The following is a 21,279-nucleotide window of genomic DNA, read 5'->3' on the forward strand; positions in this document are numbered from 1 at the left end:
AATGTACTTCTGTAACAACCATTTTGCAGCAGCTGCTCTGAAAAAAGTGGGAGGAACCAAGCTAACTCTCCCACAAGACATGCGATGGAACTCAGTAGTGGACTCTTTTGAGCACTATATCAAGAACTAGCTTAATCGGATGACAGTTTGTGAACAAAATTGTGAAAAAAAAAGATGGCACTGTCACAGCCAAAGTTCTCAACATTGGGCTTAAGACAAATGTTGAACACATGCTGAGTAAGTACCCTGAAGCCTATTTCTGTAGCCTTGAACAAAATGCAGGGAAATAGCTGTTTTATTGCTGATGCTGTTGAAATTTGGAAGGAGCTGAGTGAGATCTTAAGAGAAATATGCACTGACAGAGTTAAAATTACAAGCATTAAAAAAAACGAATGGGACAAGCACTATCTCCAGTTCATTTTCCTGCAAATATTCTCAATGCTCGGTACCAGGGTCAAACCTTAACTGCTGAAGAAGAAGAGTTGGCCATGACATGGAAATCCAGCAATCATTCCTCCATAATGCCAACTATAATAAACTTCAGAGCTTAAGATTAACCATTCAAGAAATATATGTTTGCTGACAATGTTTTAAAGAAAGTCACACCAGTGAACTGGTGGAAGTCACTTAGGCACTTGGATTCAGAGACCGTTGAAGTGATAATCTCACTTTTAACAGCAGTAGCTTCTTCTGCCGGTGTAGAAAGAATATTTTCTTGCTTTGGACTAATTCATTCCAAATTGAGAAATCATTTGGGACCTGAAAAATAATTTGGGACATGAAAGCTTATTCTTCTTTTCCAGATTATGAACTAACAGGAAAATGAAGGTGAAGACGCCTGAGTTAACTGCAGAAGCCAATATTTTAAGTTTCTCATGTTGACCTGGCCGACATAGTCGATTTAATTTCTGTTTTTTTTAAAAAAATATTTCATTTAACTATTTTAGTTAAAAACAGTTTTAACAAAAACAAACCTGATTTTAAAAAACGTGAATGTTTAACTTAATTCAAAAATTCATATGCTTGTTTTGTTAAAATATTATATGTTTGCTGTTGAAGAAAAAAAATCCAGCATACACAAAACAATTTAAATGTCTGCTGGTGATATTCTCCTTCTAATACATCATGGCAAGAAAATCCTCCAAATATTAATGATTAACCTGTTGAATTGGAGATATTTATGAAGTCACTGGGAGGTGAACTATCTGCTTCAATTATCTTTGGTAAATGAAATAACCAAACAATCATTCATTTTCTGATATAGCTGTAAAACTTATCTGAAAAGTTTTCAAAATAAATGAGTTTAAACATGTATAGGGTGTACCTTCTAAAAATGAAACCTATATCTATCTCTGAGTTGTGAAGAATACGTCTTAATTCTGTAACAACCAACAAGAATGCACCTTTATGTAGAAATCCATGATTAAATCGAGTCTTCCTGACTAGTGATTTAAATCAAATCCACCCTGTTCAACAGGGTCTTGATCAGTGTAAAGTGGTACATTTCTGGGGTGCAAAGCGAGGGGGATTTGCTGCTGTTCTCCTGTGTATGGTTGATTAATGGCTTAGAGCAGCGTTTCTCAAACTGGGGTCCACGGACCCCTGGGGGTCCACGAGGGTACTCCAGGGGGTCTACGGACCCCGCTGATCAACTCCTCCTCCTCCTCCCTCTATCTCCCGTAGGCTACTCAAGCCAAACCAGAAGATTTTTTGCCTAAAACTCCGGCAGCACAGTAGGGCTAAGACAGGTCTGCCCTGGCCGCATCGCATGCTGCTTCCGGAAGCGGACGGCATGTCCCCGGGGGGGGGGGGGGGCACCCAGCACCCAAACTCCTTCCCAGAGCCCGCACCCTGCACCCCAAGCCCTTCCACCAGCCTGGTGAAAGTGAGGGTGGGGGAGAGCGAGCGATGGAGAGAGGGTGAATGGAGTGAACGGGGGGGCGTGGGAAGAGGTGGGGAGGGAGTGGAGCCTTGGGGGAAGGGGTGGAGTGGGGACGGGGCCTGGAGCTGAAAAGGAGGGCTTGGGGGTCCCTGAAAATTTTTTAATCAAAACAGGGTTTCTTGGGTTGCTAAAGTTTGAGAACCACTGCCTTAGAGACCATTCATGCAACTTAGATTCACAGAATCATAGAATATCAGGGTTGGAAGGGACCTCAGGAGGTCATCTAATCCAACCCTCTGCTCAAAGCAGGACCAATCACCAACTAAATCATCCCAGCCAGGGCTGTGTCAAGCCTGACCTTAAAAATATCTAAGGAAGGAGATTCCACCACCTCCCTAAGTAACCCATTCCAGTGCCTCACCACCCTCCTAGTGAAAAAGTTTTTCCCTAATATCCAACCTAAACCTCCCCCACTGCAACTTGAGACCATTACTCCTTGTTCTGTCATCTGCTACCACTGAGAACAGTCTAGATCCATCGTCTTTGGAACCCCCTTTCAGGTAGTTGAAAGCAGCTATCAAATCCCCCCTCATTCTTTTCTTCTGCAGACTAAATAATCCCAGTTCTCTCAGCCTCTCCCCATAAATCATTTGCTCCAGTCCCCTAATCATTTTCGTTGCCCTCCGCTGGACTCTTTCCAGTTTTTCCACATCCTTCTTGTAGTGTGGGGCCCAAAACTGGACACAGTACTCCAGATGAGGCCTCACCAATGTAGAATAGAGGGGAACGATCACATCCCTCGATCTGCTGGCAATGCTCCCACTTATACAGCCCAAAATGCCATTAGCCTTCTTGGCAACAAGGGCACACTGTTGACTCATATCCAGCTTCTCATCCCCTGCAACACCTAGGTCCTTTTCTGCAGAACTGCTGCCTAGCCACTCAGTCCCTAGTCTGTAGCAGTGCATGGGATTCTTCCGTCCTAAGTGCAGAACTCTGTACTTGTCCTTGTTGAACCTCATCAGATTACTTTTGGCCCAATCCTTTAATTTGTCTAGGGCCCTCTGTATTCTATCCCTACCTTCCAGCATATCTACCACTCCTCCCAGTTAAGTATCATCTGCAAACTTGCTGAGGGTGCAATCCACGCCATCTTCCAGATCATTAATGAAGATACTGAACAAAACCGGCCTCAGGACCGACCCTTGGGGCACTCCACTTGATACTGGCTGCCAACTAGACATGGAGCCATTGATCACTACCTGTTGAGCCCAAGGATCTAGCCAGCTTTCTATCCACCATATAGTTCATTCATCCAGCCCATACCTCTTTAACTTGCTGGCAAGAATACCGTGGGAACTTATCCAGGTGTGTCCCTGCATATTGTTGACTGAGTGATCACAGCACCTGGAGAGGTTTGCTGCTTGTCACTAGCAAAGCATCGTGAGAGACAGCCGCAGGCTGAAGAGTTAAGGGAGCGGAGTGTTCCCACAGTTCCAGGTAGTACCCCAAGGATCTGTCATAGGAGGAAGAGGAGGCAAGGCTAGAGCAGGTCAGTGATGTCGCTGGAGTGAGGCTAGTGCAAGGGGGAAAAGGACAGGGCTCAAGCAAGGCTGGGGCAGGAGTCTGATGTACTGCAAGGCAGCAGAAAGGTTCCTGGCCAGGTAGCTCTGTTGCTCAGACTCTGGTGAGGTTGTGGAAATACCTGAGCCTGTGGTCATCTGACCCTGGATCTGCTCAGTGATAGGTGCTGTGGTGAGTCAGCACTCAACAGAGCCTGCAGTGAGTCAGCCCTCAGGCATGCAGCAGCAGCCTGACTGAGCAGCCCTGGTTTGGCTGTGAGTTTGCCACATACATGCAAGGTCATCTAGGAACTAACAATGCTGGCCATAAATCCAGTAAATGTGTGGGGAGGATTGGGGGAGCCAGACTATATCCTGGAAAACATAGACTCTGAAAAGGATTTAAGGTCATAGTGGACAAGCAACGCAACATAAGCCCCCATTAACATACTGTGGGAACAAAGGCTAATGCAATCCTTGGAGGGGAGGAAAAGGGGGGAGGTTATTTTACCCCTGAGTACAGCTTTGGTGAGACTGATACTGGAATATTGTATCCAGTTCTACTGTCCACATTTTTAAAAGGATGTTAAAAAATTGGAGAGGATGCAGAGAAGAGCCACAGAAATGATTGGAGTGCTGGAAAAAATACCGGAAAGTGAGAAACGAAGATGCAATGAGAAAAAGATCAACAGATTACTTGATTATATTGTACCTATACCTTCACAGGAAGAAAACAGCAGATACTAGTAGCTGAGAAAGGCATAACAAGAACCAATGGCTAGAATTTAAATCTAGACAAATCCAAATTAGAAACAAGCAAAAACTTTTAAGTGAAGATGATCAACAACTGGAAGAAACTACTGAGAGAAGTGATGGATTCTCCATCTCTTGATGTCTTCAAGTTAAGTCTGGATGCCTTTATAGAAGATCACCATATTTGGGATCGGAAAAGGATTTCCCCCAGGTCAGGTTGGCAGAGACCCTGGGGGCTCTTGAAGTCTTTAAATCAAGATGTCAATTCAGCTAGAAATTATAGGCCTCTTACAGGAGTGAGTGGATGAGGTTCTGTGGCCTGTAATGTGCAGAAGGTCAGACTAAATGATCATGATGGTCCCTTCTGTCTTTAACGTCTCTTTAGTCAAACACAAGTTGCTGGGCTCAGTGAAATTACACAGAACTAGATCATCCAATTGTTCCTTTTGGCCTTAAAAATCTATGAATTCATCCCCACTGCAGTTCATCCTGTTCATGAAATGAAGAAGGGGTTCTGTGGAAAAACATAGTATGTGATCGTGTATTTGCAAATACAATGCAAATACACAAGAAGGCTAAAGTAAGACTGAACAGTCTACCTCAATGTTCTTTTAATGTAGGTGTTTTTAAAAGTAATTTTCTCGTTTTTTTTTTAAACTGAAAAAAAAAATAGATAATCCATCATGTAGAATCATATTGACATCCACATGGGTCATCAGCAGAGTTGGAACCTTTAGATGCATAGCACAGATCCCTACCACTTTAGCTAACAAAGTAAATGATAGCAGCTGTAGTAGGCTCTCATCCTTGAGGTCAAAGAGCCACTACACTCTTTGCCAGTGAGTTTCACAGCCACCCACTAGTAGCAGAGGAATGCTGAGATTCAGGAATCTTTGATTCCATTTGAGACTCTGGAGGGGAACGTTCCCAAGTGATCAAAGAGCCTACTGTTCCTGTTCCCCCCAATCCTGACCACTTATGTCTTTGTCCTACCCTCTCTTTCCACACTCCAGTTACTTGTTCCCAGTCTCCTTTACCCCCGGATTTCAGGATGGAGCATTCTCAGCATGCACAAAGTCTTCAGAGAACTTAGCTGCCAAATTCTAGCAAATCTCTACTGAGCAGGTGTAAATTGAGATTTTTCAAAGGTTTACAGTTTGGTCAAATTTGTGCACTTTTTCATGGGATCACCAAAAATCATCCCTTACAGAGAGGCAACCCTCTGCCAAAGCTTGGGGGCACTACAACTTTTCAAAGAACAAGTTGGCAGAAATTTTTTAGAACATGGACAACACAATGTATTTTGCCTAATCTCATTCTCAGAAACAGCTGAACCATTTCTGCAGAAACTTTACAAAAATCTAAAATTAAAATCCGTCTGTGACAGACAGCGAGCATGGAAAAATTCAGCCCGAATGTTTAAAGTTCAGCAAACTTACAAGCAACTGAAAATGAGGTTTTATAAAGGCAAATGTGTGGCAAATGACTGTATGTGGCATTAAAAACTCTGTTTATAAGAATCGTGAACAGGTCTGACTACCAAAAGGAGGCTGCCAGACAACTCTCAAATACCAATTCTACAGGCCATTTCTCAGTTATCTCGAGGCCAGTTTTCAAAAATGCGTCCCTATTTCTGATAAAGTCAATCCATCTTATACCCAGTAGTCGCTAGTGGCAATGCACATGAAATGCCTCCAGTCTCCTGATACCTTGTTTAGGCAATGTACATGTTTCAGATCCATATAAGAGGACTGCAAGAATTGGTTTGATAAATCCACACTTTTGTATATAGTTTCACTTGCTTTGACTCCAGACCTTATGTAAGTCCTTCATGTATGAGGCTGCTAAACCATTTTTCCTTAGGGTGTGTGACTGGCTGCGCCAATTTGATGACAGTTTACTGCCTAGATAGATTAAGTTATCCACTACTTCCACAGTTTGTTTGGAAGCACAGATATCTTGTCACAACTCACAATATTCCCCTCCAGTTATCAAAATCAAGATGCCACAGTCTGAATAGTACCACCATCATCTCTCTTAGGCAGAAGATATTTACTGAGAACCAGCAATTCTGTTCCACATCTTATTACATCAGTTATGTTCTGAAACAAAGTCAAAATAAGTGAAAAATATTTGCCTCTGATTTGTGTGGAAAGAGAATGAAGAATTAGTTTACAACAGAGTAGGCAGCTCCTGACACACAAGAAGCCCCTGATCCTCTTGGCTTTTACTCCACAGGGGAACAAAACAAACTGAAATTGACAAGATCCATTCTTCTTTCCTACTAGGGCTGTCAAGCAACTAAAAAAATTAATCATGATTAATCACACTGTTAAACAATAATAGAATACCATTTATTTAAATATTTTGGATGTTTTCCAGTGGTGAGCTGGAGCCGGTTCACACCGGTTCGCGTGAACCAGTTGTTAAATTTTGCAGCCGGTTGAGAACCGGTTGTTAAATTTTGCAGCCAGTTGAGAACCAGTTGTTAAAGGGGTGGGCAAATTCCTGTCCTGCCCGTCCCGCCCAAGCTCTTGGCTCCCCTTACTCCTGTCCTACCCGAGCTCTCGGCTCCCACTGTGAATTTGTACTCACTCGGAGGCACTGCGTGCCTTCGGCAGCATTTCAGCAGCTGGCCCTTCACTCGTTCCGGGGTCTTCAGCAGCAGGTCCTTCAGTGCCGCTGAAGACCCGGAGCCAGTGAAAAACCTGCCGCTGAAGTGCCGCCGAAGACCCGGAGCGACTGAAGGAACCGGATCTTCAGCTTCTGGCAGCTCATCACTGATGTTTTCTACATTTTCAAATACGCTGATTTCAGTTACAACACAGAATACGATATATATGAAAATGTAGAAACACATCCAAAATACTTAATAAATTTCAATTGGTATTCTACGGTTTAACAATGCAATTAAAACAGCAATTAATCACAATTAATTTTTTAATCACAATTATTTTTAATCGCATGAGTTAACTACAATTAATCAAACAGCCTTACTTCCTACTAATCTCCAGGTACAATGGAAGCAGCACAGTGAAAATGACAAATATTCTGTCCACTTCAAATTTACTGCTCTGCTCCCACATGAAGCAGGGTAAACATAAGGAAAAGTAGGATTAACATGAAACAAAACACTAGGAGAAGGTGGCGGCAGCAGCCAGGGAAAGGAGCCAAAAAAAACCCAAACACACACAAACTAAGAAATAAGGCAGACAGATCAAAACAAATGAGGCAAGGAAGAGAAGGCAAGAAACTTAACAGAAATAGATTAGAAAATTAAAAAGAAGGTGTTAAATGTTTTGTATATCTGCAATGGCAAACTTCAGAACTGCAAGCAATGTTTCTTTTGCGCTACAATTTGTCAAAGTGTTTACTTTGTATTTGTGGCATCTGCATGCAACCTCATTAGAAAGGTGTCAGTGGAAAGTTTTCTCTCTTTTGTATATAGTGTGACATTTCACATCAACTAAGGTGTCTAGAAAATGGATCTGAACTACAGAGGGTTGCCTCTTTGGTACCCTGGATCACGTTGTTTTTCAGCAAGACCCACAGACCCCAGTGCAATTCAGGAGAGTCAAATTCTCAGTAGCAGTGACATGGGGCTGGAAGCAGGTCTGCAAATGAGGGGAAATCCATGAGCTGTAACCACTTCATCCACTCAGTTGTATTCCCAAACTGACACTATATGGATCTTATCTTTCCAAAATATGAACAATAAAAAAGAATTGTAAAAACTGCTGTTTGGAGGAAGTGTGGTCTGATTTTTTTGAGCAACTACAATCATGATATAAAATTCCATTGTAATAATTTATTTTGAGCTACCTCCTGTTTCATCACTACACAATGTCATGAATTTGCAACTTACCAGTGGCCTTGACTATCATGATATTCAGTGTTTTTGTGAGAGCCCCAGTTCCAGGAGTCATTTGACGTGAGAATCTCAGCTTTAAAAAAAAAAAAAATGTCTAGCCCTCATAATTGCAGAGAAAAGCTTGAAAGTGTGAACATTAGAGGCTCAAAACTCACATAAGTAAAATCAAAGGGACCCAAAATATATTTTAAAGATCTCATGATTTCAAAGACAATCTCACAATTTTGGAGGGTCTGACATTTTTTTTAAAACACTGTTGACTGTCACCATTAAGAACAACTCTCCAATCAAAAAGATAACTTCAAAGACAAGTTTTGGCTACATGCAATTGCTAATCAACAGTATTCCAGCCATTGGTAGTTGCTGCTACAGCATCCCGATCTAGAGGTCTCAGTAGAATATTAACAGTGAGAAGCTCCTAACCTCTTAATTCCAACTTTCAAACTAGATCCTTCTGCAGCCATGGACAGGTCACTTTTACACGTGCTACTGAGGGCAGAAGCCTATTTTTAAAGTAACTTTTGCCCATGCAGGATTCACGGTAGTTTTATAAGCTATGAGCACATTTCCTGTCCATTTGCAAATAATAATTAAGAATGGCAGCCAACTCAGACTGGCTCAAAATAGAGAAAATCCAACTTCTGTACCACCTTGAAATGGAAAAACGAAAAGCATGATCTCACTCTGAACACTTAATAATATTTAGCATTCGAACACTTTACATTTCAAAGCTCTAAACATTATGTACAAACAGAACTTATCTTCATACGTAAGGGTCTTGCTAGTTTTCTGTCACAAGAAAAATCTGACTCATACCTCCCTGTTCATTCTCTAGTTAGCCAAAACTAGACTAATAGGACTGAAAAACTTCATATATTTTATCTGACAGAGAAGATGTTCTTTTCAGTTAGCCAAAGTGCAATTGAGATATCACAGATAGAGAAACCAAAGGTATTTAATTTTACAAAACCATGCATATTTATTTTGGTAACACTGTATTTAAAAAATAAATAAGTAAAAGAAGACTTGGCCAGTAATTCCCAATTTGTTTTATTATTTTTGTTCTATTTAATTTAACCACACTCACAACCATAGCATTTTGATGACTGGTGCCTTTGAGTATTTGTTGACACTTGGCTTGTAAGTTATTCACTTGACAGAGATTCACGGCAGCCCCCAGCTTGGCCACTTTTGCTAGTGGCTCAAACCTGCCATCCACTCAGCTAACCTCATCACTGGCCAGCATAGCGTAAAAGGAAGGAGAACAATTCCTGCAGTTTCTGCTGGCCCACCTAGTGGGTCGGGGGACAGGCCAGGAACCTTCCCCTCTGGTGGGACCCCCAGTCCAGGTCATCTCCTCCTGTACCCAATAGGGAGCTGGGGGGATGGGGGAAACCAAGGCCCGCCCTCTACTCCAGGTTCCAGCCCAGGGCCCTGTGGATCACAGCTGTCTACAGTGTTTCTTGTAACAACTGTGTGACAGCTACAACTCCCTGGGCTACATCCCCATGGCCTCCTCCCAACACCTTCTTTATCCTCACCACAGCACCTTCCTCCTGATTTCTGATAACGCTTCTACTCCTCAGTCCTCTAGCAGTATGCCTTCTTGCTCTCAGCTCCTTGTGCCCTCTTGCTCCCAGCTCCCTGCACGCGCCTCGCTAACTGAAGTGAGATCCTTTTTAAACCAGGTGTCCTGATTAGCCTGTCTGTCCTAATTGACTCTAGTACCTTCTTAATTGGTTCCAGGTGTCCTAATTAGCCTGCCTGCCATAACTGGTTCCAGCAACTTCCTGATTGTTCTGGAACAGCCCATTATCTTACTCAGGGAAAAGGGACCTCCTTAATTTAGGGCTAATGTATCTACCTTCTATCACTCTCCTGTAGCCATCCGGCCTGACCCTGTCACAGCACATATTGATGACATGTACACACATATTAATGACATTAGGTTATACACCAGGGATCAGCAACGTTTGGCACGTAGCCTGCCAGGGTAAGCACCCTGGCGGGCCGGGACAGTTTGTTTACCTGCCGTGTTCGCAGGTTCGGCCTGCGTTTCACCGCTCCAGGCCAATGGGGGCTGTGGGAAGTGGCGGCCAGCACATCCCTCAGCCCGGGCCACTTCCCGCAGCCCCCACTGGCCTGGAGCGGTGAACCGCAGCCAATGGGAGCCGCGATCGGCCGAACCTGCAGATGCTGCAGGTAAACAAACCAGCCTAGCCCACCAGGAGGTTTACCATGGCGGGCCATGTGCCAAACACTGCCGATTCCTATTATACACGTTATTTTTGTTTTCCCGGTTATTTTGGTTCTTTCCCTGCGGTGTACCTGTTACATTTGAGGGTACAGACTTGGAAACCCCCTATGCCATTCTACCATTATTTATGTATTTAGGTGAAGGTCTCAGATATATGTGTGGATGTTGACTTTGCTATCTGGGTGAAAGGTTTCAGACACATGCAAGCCAACTTTGCTAATTGGGTGAAAGGTTCCAAACTTAGATATGCTAACTTTGCCTTAGCTTAACATACAGAATATGGCCTGTAGGTCCCTTGCATTACAGCTGAACGTAGGTTTATAAATTTATATTAAAAGTATTACAATAAACCAAATACTTAAACTATAAGAAAAGATATACATATGCAAGCAAGCAGGTTAATTCTACAGGCTGCACGCCCCCATTTGACGGGGTGGTTTGCAACAATGAACCCTGCCACATAGGTACGGATGTAGGTGGTTAAGCATCTGTGGGGACATTTTTAACACCATTTTCCCTCAGTCAGCATAGAGGAAGGGTATTAAAATGATATTTTGGACCCTGGCATGTTTTTGGAGTGGGCACCATATATACATATTTATTATTCTTAACATTTGGTGCCCATTTAGGTTTCTGCTTGGGCCTGTTGGATTTATACTGCAGGCAATCTAAAACAAGAATATAATTTCAATTGCAATTCCTTAGATAATAACCCATTTTTTTATTGAAAATTTTCCCCAGGAGTTGTTGCAGGCTTATTACCCTTATTTGTTAACTGGGTAATAGCTTGTTTGGCTTTGTCCATATCGTTAGTGATTTGTATGAGGTGCGGTTTTTTACAAGCCAATAATGACTTTAACTGTAACCCTAGTGGGGGAATGTAGACAAGAAAGGTGGGTGTACTTTGAATAGTTAAATCCTGATAGGCTGGATTGGACTGGATAATGGTGATGTTTTTAAAAGTGGGAATAAAGGACATAGCTTAATTCCCTATTAAAGTTGCTTTGGAATAAAACAAAAAATTGGCTTTGTGACGGGATACTTTAAGGGACCATATTGGTAACCACGCAAAATTGGCTATTTTCAGCATAGGTTACCCTTTCTGTTGGAGTTTTTCACTTAGTCAGCCTTTCCAGGCATGACAACAGTGAATTTTGTAATTTTTTTCTCTGCAGTTCACACAGAACAGTGTTTGTTTTAAACACATTACACCTACAAATATACTAAGGCCCTTTTTTAGATCAACAGGCCGTTTGTGGTACTTTTCAGATCTGAGCTGGAGTGTGATAGACCACCAAGGGAGGTGCATTAATGCATTCCCTATAGATGTCGCCTTTGAGGTGAACTATAGAATGGACAGCTACCAATTGCCTGTACATATTCTTGTTTGGGTTAAATATTGGTAACGAGACTGTGAATGAGACATATAAGGATCGTGCCATTATACAATTTTTAGAAAGAGAACAACCATTTTGGTTGGGGTGAGGTGTCACAGATTTCATTTTTTTTTAATAGCATCACTGATAAATGTTGGCATAAATTCAAATATGTGGGTTTTTTTTTTTTTTTGCTTTCCCTGTGACAATCCCTTTATTTCCGGTAACACTGGACTGACCACTTGGTTGGCATCCTTTTGTAACACATAATTTATATGTTTGCGAATTTTTTACATATTCGCTTGGTTTCAAATTGATACTTCTGAATCAAATAGTTCTATTAAGGATCCTAAACTTTCAAGAAGATATAAGCTACACTTTCTTCTTGAGGTATGTTGTTTATGGATTTTATTATCCATCCCCAACAGAACAATATTTTGCACTTGTTGTTGATAGGCTGCAATCCTATCCACAAGTTGTACTTGGAAAAAGGAAGCCACTTTGGTATGCTGACAATAGCTAAATTTTTCTAGATACTAATGAGACAAATTTAACACTACAAGAATATGCATAACCGGAACCTGATTAATTACTTTCCCTATTATGGGCATTGTAGTGAAACCACTAGCAGGTTCTTGGTTTATCACTGGACAAGTTACATTATTTGGCATTGGATTGTTATAATTACAGTTAATAATTTGATTTCAAACCTTAAGTTTAAATGTTACATTTAGTACATATTTTTTGCTTTTTGGTTTGGTCTAAAAAGTAGCTATAATGAGTGCTTTATATTGTTTTTATTTCTTATATTTAAGTTTATATAAGGTTAAACTTCCTCCAGTTATTAGAAATGGCTTTGGTTTTTTAAGTTTCATAAGGTATTTCGTGTTTTAGGGAAGTTGCATTTGTTGGTGAGGAGGTATAGGTTTGACATCCTTCCCCCTTTGAGTTATTATTTAAGGGACAAATTTTTTTCCAGCCACTGGATGGCAACAAGATTACTTTAACCAATTGATATTTAAAGGTGACATCTTTCCCTTTAATTTCCTTAGCCTGGTGGATAGGACTGTGGATTAGTTTTGGGCTGAGTAGAATAGTCCAATTTTTTTTGTGTTGGTATGTTTTGTTTTACACGTTCAGGCAACTGAACATGACCGTGTCATCTGGTTTTATGGGGTTGTAACAGTTCAGTTTCAAATTTGTGATTTTGGCTTCGTTTTACCCTCAGAGCAATGATAAGGGTGTAGTAAACTAGAAATATTAATGTTCATTTTATGGTTGCAATCTGCTGGACTTTAGTTGTTGCAATTTTGTTGGATGCTGTTCACTTAAGTTCTGAGGAGGAAGTTGCTTTTGCAACCTGAATGACTGATACAGCTTTAACTGATTAGCATGGTAAATTTTGCTTTTATTACACTTGCCTTTTTTATCCTAATTTCATACACTGCTGAACTGAGTTTACCAATGACTCAGACGGGTCCAATTCATTGATTACAAGCTTATGCTTTGGTGCTTTATATGATAACAGCATTACTTTGTCTTTAACTTTCCAAGTATTCTTTTTTTGGACTTTGTTAAAGTAGGCCTTTGCCTTTTGTCTGGATTTTCCCAATTTAGCAGCTACCTGCAAGTTGACCTGATTTAAATGTTCTTGCAGATTCTGCAGGTACATATTCATTTATATTTTTTTTAATTGAGTGCCACTAATGTGCCAAATTAAATGTTTTGGTAATCACATCGTTTGGCCTGTTATTACTTCAAAGGGTGTTTTATTAGGAGATGCACCCAGTTAAATGCCATTAAAATTAGAGGCATGAGAGTGTCCCAGTTACGCCCACTGGCATTAACCATTTCTTAACATTACTTTTATCATTTGATTGGTTTGTTTCATCACCCAGATAACTGTGGTCTGTATGGGATGTGCAGTTTTTGCGGGACTTCCATTAATTTAAGATAGTCCCTAAAGAACTGTCCAGTGAAATGTGATCCCTGGTTTGATTTTACCTTTGCAGGGATCCCCCACTGAGGGAAGACTTACTCTACTAGGACCTTGGCGGTGACTTTTGCAGTATTGGCGTTAAGAGGAAATGCCTCTACCCACTTTGAAAAAGGACTGACAACTACTAATAGGCATTGGTTACCTCTTTGAATCCTTGGCAAAGGACCTACAAAGTCAATCTGCAAAGCCATCCAAGGACCTTCATACACCTGAGATTTTAATGGCGCATTTCTTTTGGATGGAGTTGGATTGGCTTGGGCACATCCCAGACAGTTATTACAATATTCTTGCACATTCATTTTAAGAAGTGGCCACCATTCCACAGATGCAAGACGCTGGACAGTTTTGTCCACTCCCTGGTGTTCTTCTGTAGGAGTGTCATGAACCATGTACATTATTTTCCTCCGTAAGTGAGCTGGAACTACCTATACAGGGAAAGGACCTCCTGTATACATGAGAACTTTGTTTACTACCTGCAAATGCTGCTTTTATTTTTTTGTACAAAGGATTTACTGTTAACGGCCCTTGTTCTTTTGTTTTGGAAAGCTTTTGGATTACTTTTACTATGTTTTAATTCAATTTTTGCATTTTTTTTAAATCCAGTATGTTAGCCTGTACAACTGTAGTTGTGTCAATAGGGCACTTGGGACTAGGAGTAATAACAGAATATTTCTGATTTGTTTTTTATTATTTTTTACTAACAGAGGAGAGGATATCTCCTTCCCCTTTGCTTTAATCATTTTATTCTTTACATCACTAGCTGCCTCCTCTATCATGACACTTAACTTCACCTTTTGTGATGCCACCCTGGGACTTCCTTTGCCTATCTGCAGACTGCTAGCAGCTTCAGCATTGCTAACTTCCTCTTTTGACTCTCCCTGTGGCTCCTGAGACTTAATCTCCAACTTCGCTTCTGAAGGTACTGTATTAGCCTGAACTAACTATTTTGCCCTACTTCTAGTAATTGGCCCTGCAGGTTTCTCTATCTCCATTGGTTCCACCATTCCAATAGGGATGGGAACCAATTCTTTGTTCTCCTCTAACACATCTTCTATAATCATGTCCATAATCCTATGGTTTTATATAAATATAATCTACATCAAAAAGTAGCAAACTATTATCTACATCAGTTTTTCACACATAAAAGTTGTCTAAAACAACAAAAGAAATTCCAAAACAAGAGCTTAATTAAAATAGAGTTACAGCTGCAAATAGATTATACATTTACAACATTATTAAAGATTGGGCACTTAACAGAAGCCTTCACAGGACAGAAGGAAACATAACATTATTATAATTATTAAAGATTGGGCACTTAACAAAACAGGAGGGATCCCTTAAGAGAAAGCTCCTATATCCCAAAAGTGTTTGTATCTTCAATCAAAGCCCAGCAGCATGTATGAGTTACCAGAGCCATAGATCTGAAGTCAACCATACCTTGACCAGGCTCTGGTAACTCGTACATGCTGCTGGGCTTTGACTGAAGATACAAACACTTTTGGGACCCGGGTTTACTAAATCCAGAATATAGGAGCTCTCTCTTAAGGGAGCCCTCCTGTTTTGTTAAGTGCCCAATCTTTAATAATTATAATAATGTTATAGTTCCTTCTGTCCTGCAAAGGCTCCTATTAAACTCCTCTCTGTATACCTAATGATGATTCCTTCTCTTCGGAGTCCCATTAGGTTCACTTGTAAGCCTTATTTTCCCTACCATCCTTTCTTTTTACTGTATCTTTAACATTAACATCTGCTTTTACTGTAAAGATACTCAGCAGAACATCACCTTCACCTAACACCTTTAATGACTCCTCCCCTTTCCACCTTTGTTTTAACTAGTTAATTTATGGCTTAGTATCAGGTTCATTCACCTAAATGTCTTCAAAATGAATTGCTTCTCTTGAACAAGAGAAACAAAAATCAACATCCAACTCCATCTTTCTTCTCTCTCCCTTTGATTCAGACTTACTGCTTTCACTGTGTGTATTCCAGTCATCCCTGACCCTGAAATTTCTCCCTCTTCCCATATTCCCTGTGGTGTGCAAAGCTGCCTATCATCTCTTCTGCAACACTATCTGTCAAGGTTCTTCCCCACTCTGAACTCTAGGTTACAGATGTGGGGACTTGCATGAAAACCTCCTAAGCTTATTTTTACCAGTTTAGGTTAAAACTTCCCCAAGGTACAAACTATTTTCCTTTTTCCCTCGGACTTTATTGCTACCACCACCAAGCGTCTAACAGATATATAACCGGGAAACAGCCCGCTTGGAAACATCTTTCCCCCCAAAATCCTCCCCAAACCCTATACCCCCTTTCCTGGGGAAGGCTTGATAAAAATCCTCACCAATTTACGTAGGTGAACACAGACCCAAACCCTTGCATCTTAAAAACAATGAAAAAAGCAATCAGGTTCTTAAAAGAAGAATTTTAATAGAAGAAAAAAGTAAAAGAATCACCTCTGTAAAATCAGGATGGTAAATACCTTACAGGGTAATTAGATTCAAAACACAGAGAATCCCTCTAGGCAAAACCTTAAGTTACAAAAAGACACAAAAACAGGAATATCCATTCCATTCAGCACAGCTTATTTTCTCAGCCATGTAAACAAACAGAATCTAACGCATATCTAGCTAGATTACTTACTAAATTCTAAGACTCCATTCCTGTTCTGTTCCCGGCAAAAGCATCACACAGACAGAGAGAGCCTTTGTTTCTCCCCCCGCTCCAGCTTTGAAAGTATCTTGTCTCCTCATTGGTCATTTTGGTTAGGTGCCAACGAGGTTATCCTAGCTTCTTAACCCTTTATAGGTGAAAGGGTTTTTCCTCTGGCCAGGAGGGATTTTAAAGGTGTTTACCCTTCCCTTTATATTTAAGACACTGTCCGTGACATTTGTTGTGTGCAGTATTGTTGTAGCCATGATGGTCCCAGGATATGTCACACACAAGGTGGGTGAGAGAATATCTTTTACTGGACCAACTTCTGTTGGTGGAAGGGACAAGTTTATGAGCTTCACAGAGCTCTTTTTCAAGTCTGAAGAGGGAAATAAGAGCATTCAAACTAATAAAAAGTGATGTAGGACAGACCGTTAAGCATAAGGGGTTCACACATGTTGTAGGACTTAAATGCAATGGACAATTAACACTTCTGCAGTCATGACAATGGAGGGTCAGTAGGTAGCTGGGTGTGTTACAAGTTGTCCTAATGAACCGTAAAGCCAGAATGTCTGAGAAGTCTATCCTTTTTAGTGTCCAGCAGAGTTATGAATTTAAGTTCCCAGGCTCATCTTTTTGAAGGTTTTGTGCAGTTTTTCTTAAAGGACAAGGACTGAGAGGTCAGATATGGAGTGACTGTTTTGCGAAAAGTGTTCACTCACAGATGATAGGTTTTGTTTTTTCTCTTTTCCACGTGAACAACTGAAAGCCTCATAACCATGCCTTTATCACTGTTCACCTTCACTATTTTAACTACCTTCTCTATAGCCACCCAAGTTCCACATTACCATACTTCAAGTCCTCCACAAAACAGCTCCAGTCTACCATACAGACCATAGTTGTTTATTCCCTCCAAGTTCACTACACGCACACCTGCTTCAAAACACAGGCATCTTATCTTTGTTGGTGCAAAAGCCTGCTCTCTACATCTCTTGACAATTGGAACAGCTTTCCTAGGTCTTGATGCCTCATGGGCTATTTTCAAATCAGATGATACATTATTTCTCCCTTCGTCTCTTCATTTCTCTAATTTTTAAATTGTACTTTGTAACCATTTAACTCCAACATATTTATTAGAATGATAGTTTGTACAAGATACTATGCAAAAATGTCTTATGTGTAGTGCTACATTTCTCAGGGCTGATTTTTAAAAAAAAATTATTTAAAAATACTGTATTTCTACCAATAACCCAAACTTGTCCAAGTATTGCATGAATTATAAACTGAAGTGTTTTAATAATTTCATGTACATTATCAACCTGCATATCCCACAAGATGTAACACCAGTTTAAAATACAACATTCACGATTCAAAATAATGGGTCTCACCAACAGTTCAAAACGTAAGATAACCTGTCAGACTATCAACACAAATGGACACCACTTTGGGCAAAAGGTGTGTGCTCCAATTTAGAAGTGTATTCACCCAATTTATACAGAGAAATACCTGATCTCCCTGTAAAAGCCAGTTACACCTTATAAACATAAGCAGAGTCCTCTACCCACCATTCTAATCTCCTCATTGCAACTACAGACTTCATTTCTTCCTCTGAGGCCACAACTCACCTGTTACCCAAGGACAAGAGTGAGGTGAGGATCTGAGAGCAGCCTTCAACTAACTACCTTAAGTGGGGTTCCAAAGAGGATGGATCTAGGCTGTTCTCAGTGGTGGCAGATGACAGAACAAGGAGCAATGGTCTCAAGTTGCAGTGGGGGAGGTCTAGGTTGGATATTCGGAAAAACTATTTCACTAGGAGGGTGGTGAAGCACTGAAATGGGTTAGTGAGGGAGGTGGTGGAATCTCCAGCCTTAGAGGTTTTAAGGCCTGGCTTGACAAAGCCCTGGCTGGGATGATTTAGTTGGGGCTGGGCCTGCTTTGAGCAGGGGGTTGGACTAGGCGACCTCCTGAGGTCTCTTCCAATCCCAGTCTTCTATGATTCTATAACCACAAGCATGAAGAAGACACGCATCCTTGCAGTGGGGTGGGGGCTGCTCCGTGTACTTCTGCGTAGCTCAAGCACTACAAACACACGCGCACCCGTAGCTCTTCAGGAACCAACGGCTCAAACACCCAGGGTAAACAACAGCGTCAGCGCATGCAGGACCCCCACCCCGCCCCACGACAGCGCGCGCAGGACACCCCTACCCCACGACAGCGCGCGGGTGAAGCGCCTCCTCCCCCTTCGCTCATTCATTCCCTCTGCCCGCTCCGCCCCACGAGCAGTTCCCCTCCCCGCTGCACCTGCCGGCCCCAGGCGCCACACCCCCAGCAGAGGCCGCGCTGGTAGCCACCAGCTTCCCGTCCTCTCCGCCCGCCCCCCTCCGTCCGTCCCATGCCGACCCGACTCGGCCGCTCACCGTTGGCGATGAGCTTGGCCGAGAGCTGCTTGACGAGCTCGGGGATCCGCTCCCATTGGCACTCGGAGCGGCACCGCTCGATCTCCGTCTCCAGCCGCGAGCCCGCCTTCTTCGTGGCCATGGCCGCAGTCCCCGGGGGGCGGCGGCGGCGGCGGCACGGGCGCTTCCTCGGCGGCGGCAGTGAGGGTGGGGGAACGTGAGGGCTGCGCGACCCAAGCGCAGGGCGCCGAACGCCTGGAGCAGCGCCCCCTGGCGGGCCGCCGCGGGACTGCAGGGGACGTGGGCGGTGTCAGGCCGCTCAGCTCCCTTAGCGGACTGCAGGGCGGTGAAAGCGGCGGGTGGACAGAGAGCGTTACAGCCCGCCCCGGCCGCGCTGTGCTGCGCGAGCTCCCGCGCCTGCCCCCGGGGCCAGGGAAACGGCAGCTGGCCGTTGAAGGTCGGGCTCTAAACGTGTCCTTGCACCAGAGCCCCCTCCCCTGTCAGTCCGGCCCGCGCCGCGGCTAACGCCTTTTCCTGCCGCCCACCGCAGAGCGAACCTGAGCCTTTGCTGGGCTCCGCCCCCTCGGTGTGCGAGCCCGCCCCTGTCCTCAGGGCCCCCTTCTTCCCCGTGCAACGCGCTCACGGGCCTGCCCCGCTCCCCACCCTCCCCCGCCGAACGCGCGGGAGGCGCTTGTTGCCCAGGCTGAGGTGTCTCCCCCCGCCCCGTGCAGGGGCACAAAGCGGCCCTGCTCTCGTTACAGCTGCGGTGGAAGAGGACCTGGAAGGCGGAGCGCGCCCCTGGGGGTAGAGAGCAGCAGCCGTAGAGAGACGAGTTGGGGAGCGGGGCAGCTTTGCAGAGGAGCCAGCGGGCCGGGGCTTTGCTTAGCGGGCAGCCCCGCGCCGGGAGCAGGAGGAGGAGGCCGCTCAGCGGTCGGAGAGAAGGGGTCTAAGAATGGAGGGAGGCTAAGAACCAAAGTGAAGTGCCCGAAAGGGGGGGGGGGGAGAAGAGGTCAGGAATGCTTCAGCTGATCAAGTGGAAAAGGGGTTGGTCTTGAAATTATGGATTACTGGGGGAAGAAGGGCTAAGAATAGACAAGGCAGCCAATAATTTATGAGTTAGAGGAATGAGTCTTGGAATTATGTAAATTGGTGGAGGAGTCTGAAATATGAGGGGGCAAGACTTCTCCATCTTTCCTAGTCCTTGAACTAAAGTCAGAACAAGGTATTTACTTTTTTTGGTTCTTTAAATAAATTTTAAAACAAGATTACACTTTGAAACTAAACATCAAAACAGGTTGTTTTGTGTGTCAAAACATTCAAAACAAAATCAATTCAGTCAAAACTATTAGACAATTCTGAGAATAGTGTGTCAACCTGAAACTGCTTTTTTCTTTTTGGCAAATAATTTGTTCAACACACACACATTGACAGCTGAGTTTTTAAAAAATGGCCACTGTCAGGTGACTCCCTTTTTAGGGTGCTCAACGTGGACATCCTGGCCTCATTTTCAGAGGTGCAGAATACCTCTAGCCCTTAATTAAGTCAGAGTTGTGAGTGCTCAGCCTTCTGAAAATGAGAGCAAAGTCTGTGAACCCCTAAATGGAGTTATCTAAACACAGTTGCTACTTCTGAAAATTTGATCTAAAGTGATTTTCCAGAGGTGACACAGGAAGTCTGTGGAAGAGCTGGAAATCACACATATCTTTTGAGCCCCAGTACAATGCCTTAGGCCTCCCTGGGCCAATGCAAAGTGAATCGGTAATCTCAGTCCAATTTCACATAAATGCGTCCAATTTCACATAAATGCATCCATAACACAGAAACACCACCACCATGGTCAAGAGTAACCTCCATTTAGTCTCAGCAGAAAAAACAAGGACTGAATGTGCCAGAAACCCCATTCTCCTCCCGCTCTGCCATTCTCTTCCCCCCACAACAAAGCTAAGGCCCATTAACAATACAGTTGGGAGTTTATAATGAGACAAAGCATGATCTAATTGTAATGCACTGAGCACAGGACCTGAAGCCAGGCACTCCAGAATTTTAATCCTTGCTCTGTCAATGAGGCATTGTGTGGCCTTGGGCAAGTTATTTAACTCTTCTGTGGCTCAGGCTACATCTACACTACAGCCAGGATCGATACTCTGAGTTCGATCCACCGGTGGTCGATTTAGTGGGTCTAGTGAAGACCTGCCAAATTGACAGCAGATCGTTCTCCAGTTGACCCCTGTACTCTACCCCCGACGAGGAGAGTAAGGTAAGGTAAGTTCCCCCCACCCCCGCGGTAACTCAACCTAAGGTACATCGACTCTAGCTACATTATTCACGTAGCTGCAGTTGTATAGTGTAGGTCAACTATGCTATGCATCCGATGAAGTGAGCTGTAGCTCACGAAAGCTCATGCTCAAATAAACTGGTTAGTCTCTAAGGTGCCACAAGTACTCCTTTTCTTTTTACTGCAGTAGTGTAGACATAGCCCCAGTTTTTTTCTCTGTATAAAGGAAGTAATACCTAAGTACTGCATGGGGTTTGTG

At 43.0% G+C, this 21,279-nt stretch overlaps 1 protein-coding gene across 6 annotated transcripts in view; it reads right to left on the bottom strand.

The window, feature by feature from the left end:
- Positions 1–19,335, bottom strand: part of TTC7B (tetratricopeptide repeat domain 7B) — a 322,836-nt gene extending 303,501 nt beyond the window's left edge. For 2 of the 6 annotated variants that reach the window (XM_037900829.2, XM_043548175.1), the window contains exon 1: positions 18,767–19,325. In XM_037900829.2, the coding sequence (XP_037756757.1) occupies positions 18,767–18,887 (121 nt within the window). In that variant the 5' untranslated portion in view covers positions 18,888–19,325. Of the gene's footprint in view, positions 1–18,766 lie in introns of all 6 variants that reach the window. The other 4 variants (XM_037900827.2, XM_037900831.2, XM_037900828.2 and 1 more) reach the window with 4 other exon arrangements.
- Between the last annotated feature and the right edge of the window lie 1,944 nt (positions 19,336–21,279).

Source organism: Chelonia mydas, chromosome 6, assembly GCF_015237465.2.
Source record: "Chelonia mydas isolate rCheMyd1 chromosome 6, rCheMyd1.pri.v2, whole genome shotgun sequence".
Lineage (NCBI taxonomy): Eukaryota > Metazoa > Chordata > Testudines > Cheloniidae > Chelonia > Chelonia mydas.